This window comes from Primulina huaijiensis, unplaced genomic scaffold (genome assembly GCF_012295235.1).
Source record: "Primulina huaijiensis isolate GDHJ02 unplaced genomic scaffold, ASM1229523v2 C13152664, whole genome shotgun sequence".
Taxonomy (NCBI): domain Eukaryota; kingdom Viridiplantae; phylum Streptophyta; class Magnoliopsida; order Lamiales; family Gesneriaceae; genus Primulina; species Primulina huaijiensis.
In genome coordinates this window covers 1-709 of record NW_027341931.1, presented here as the reverse complement: position 1 = coordinate 709, position 709 = coordinate 1, and the positions used below count along the sequence as shown (strand labels likewise).

Here is a 709-nt window from a genome sequence, read left to right as displayed (position 1 = left end):
TTGATTGGATTTCTCGGTATCCTCTCGAGCAGTAGAGATAATAGCTTCTAGATCAGATAACCTTTCCAAGGATCTTTCATATTCTTGGAGCTTCAACTCTTTTTCAGATTCTAGTTTAGACAGGGATTCCTTCAAAATAACAACTTCGTTTTCAGCTTTAGTGGCGCGATCACTATACATTCTGAAATCTTCTTGAGTTTGAGATATTTCCAATTCAAGCTGGGACAGTTTATCTACACTCAATTGATATTGAGCAAGGCCAGCTTCCTTCTCACTTTCCAATTTGGCGATGCATTCCTTCAACTTTAGGATTTCCTCAGATTCACATTCATTAGGTTTTGATGATTTTTCAAATCGGGTACTCTCTTTTACTTCTGTTTCATCAAAATTTAGACTCTTCTGCACCCTTTCAACTGAGCCAAAGGGGTCCTTAAGTTGCTGTTTTAATGGCCTCCTTCTTCCAACAGTATCAGAATCATCAGAGAATTCTCCATTCTGTTTCAAAACATTCTCATCAGGTGTCCTAGGATCGGTTCCAGAAAACACAGGTGAATCATCAGCAAACATAGAAGGGACTTGATTCGGAAAAGCTTCTGCCATAGTTCGATGTGCATGTCGAATCACACCAGTTGCGTGATCATATCTTTCAGCCAATGCTCGATAAGCTCTATAGAACTCCTCGACCATTCTCATAAGCTCGGGACGTTTC

The 709-nt window shown here is 39.9% G+C and overlaps 1 protein-coding gene across 1 annotated transcript; it reads right to left on the bottom strand.

Moving 5' to 3' along the window:
- Positions 1 to 3: 3 nt before the first annotated feature.
- On the bottom strand, positions 4 to 703 carry LOC140965426 (protein NETWORKED 1D-like; the record flags this gene model as incomplete). The annotated part of the gene is made up of 1 exon (XM_073425506.1): positions 4 to 703. A coding segment is annotated over exon 1 (690 nt), but the record flags the coding sequence as incomplete, so codon positions are not given.
- Between the last annotated feature and the right edge of the window lie 6 nt (positions 704 to 709).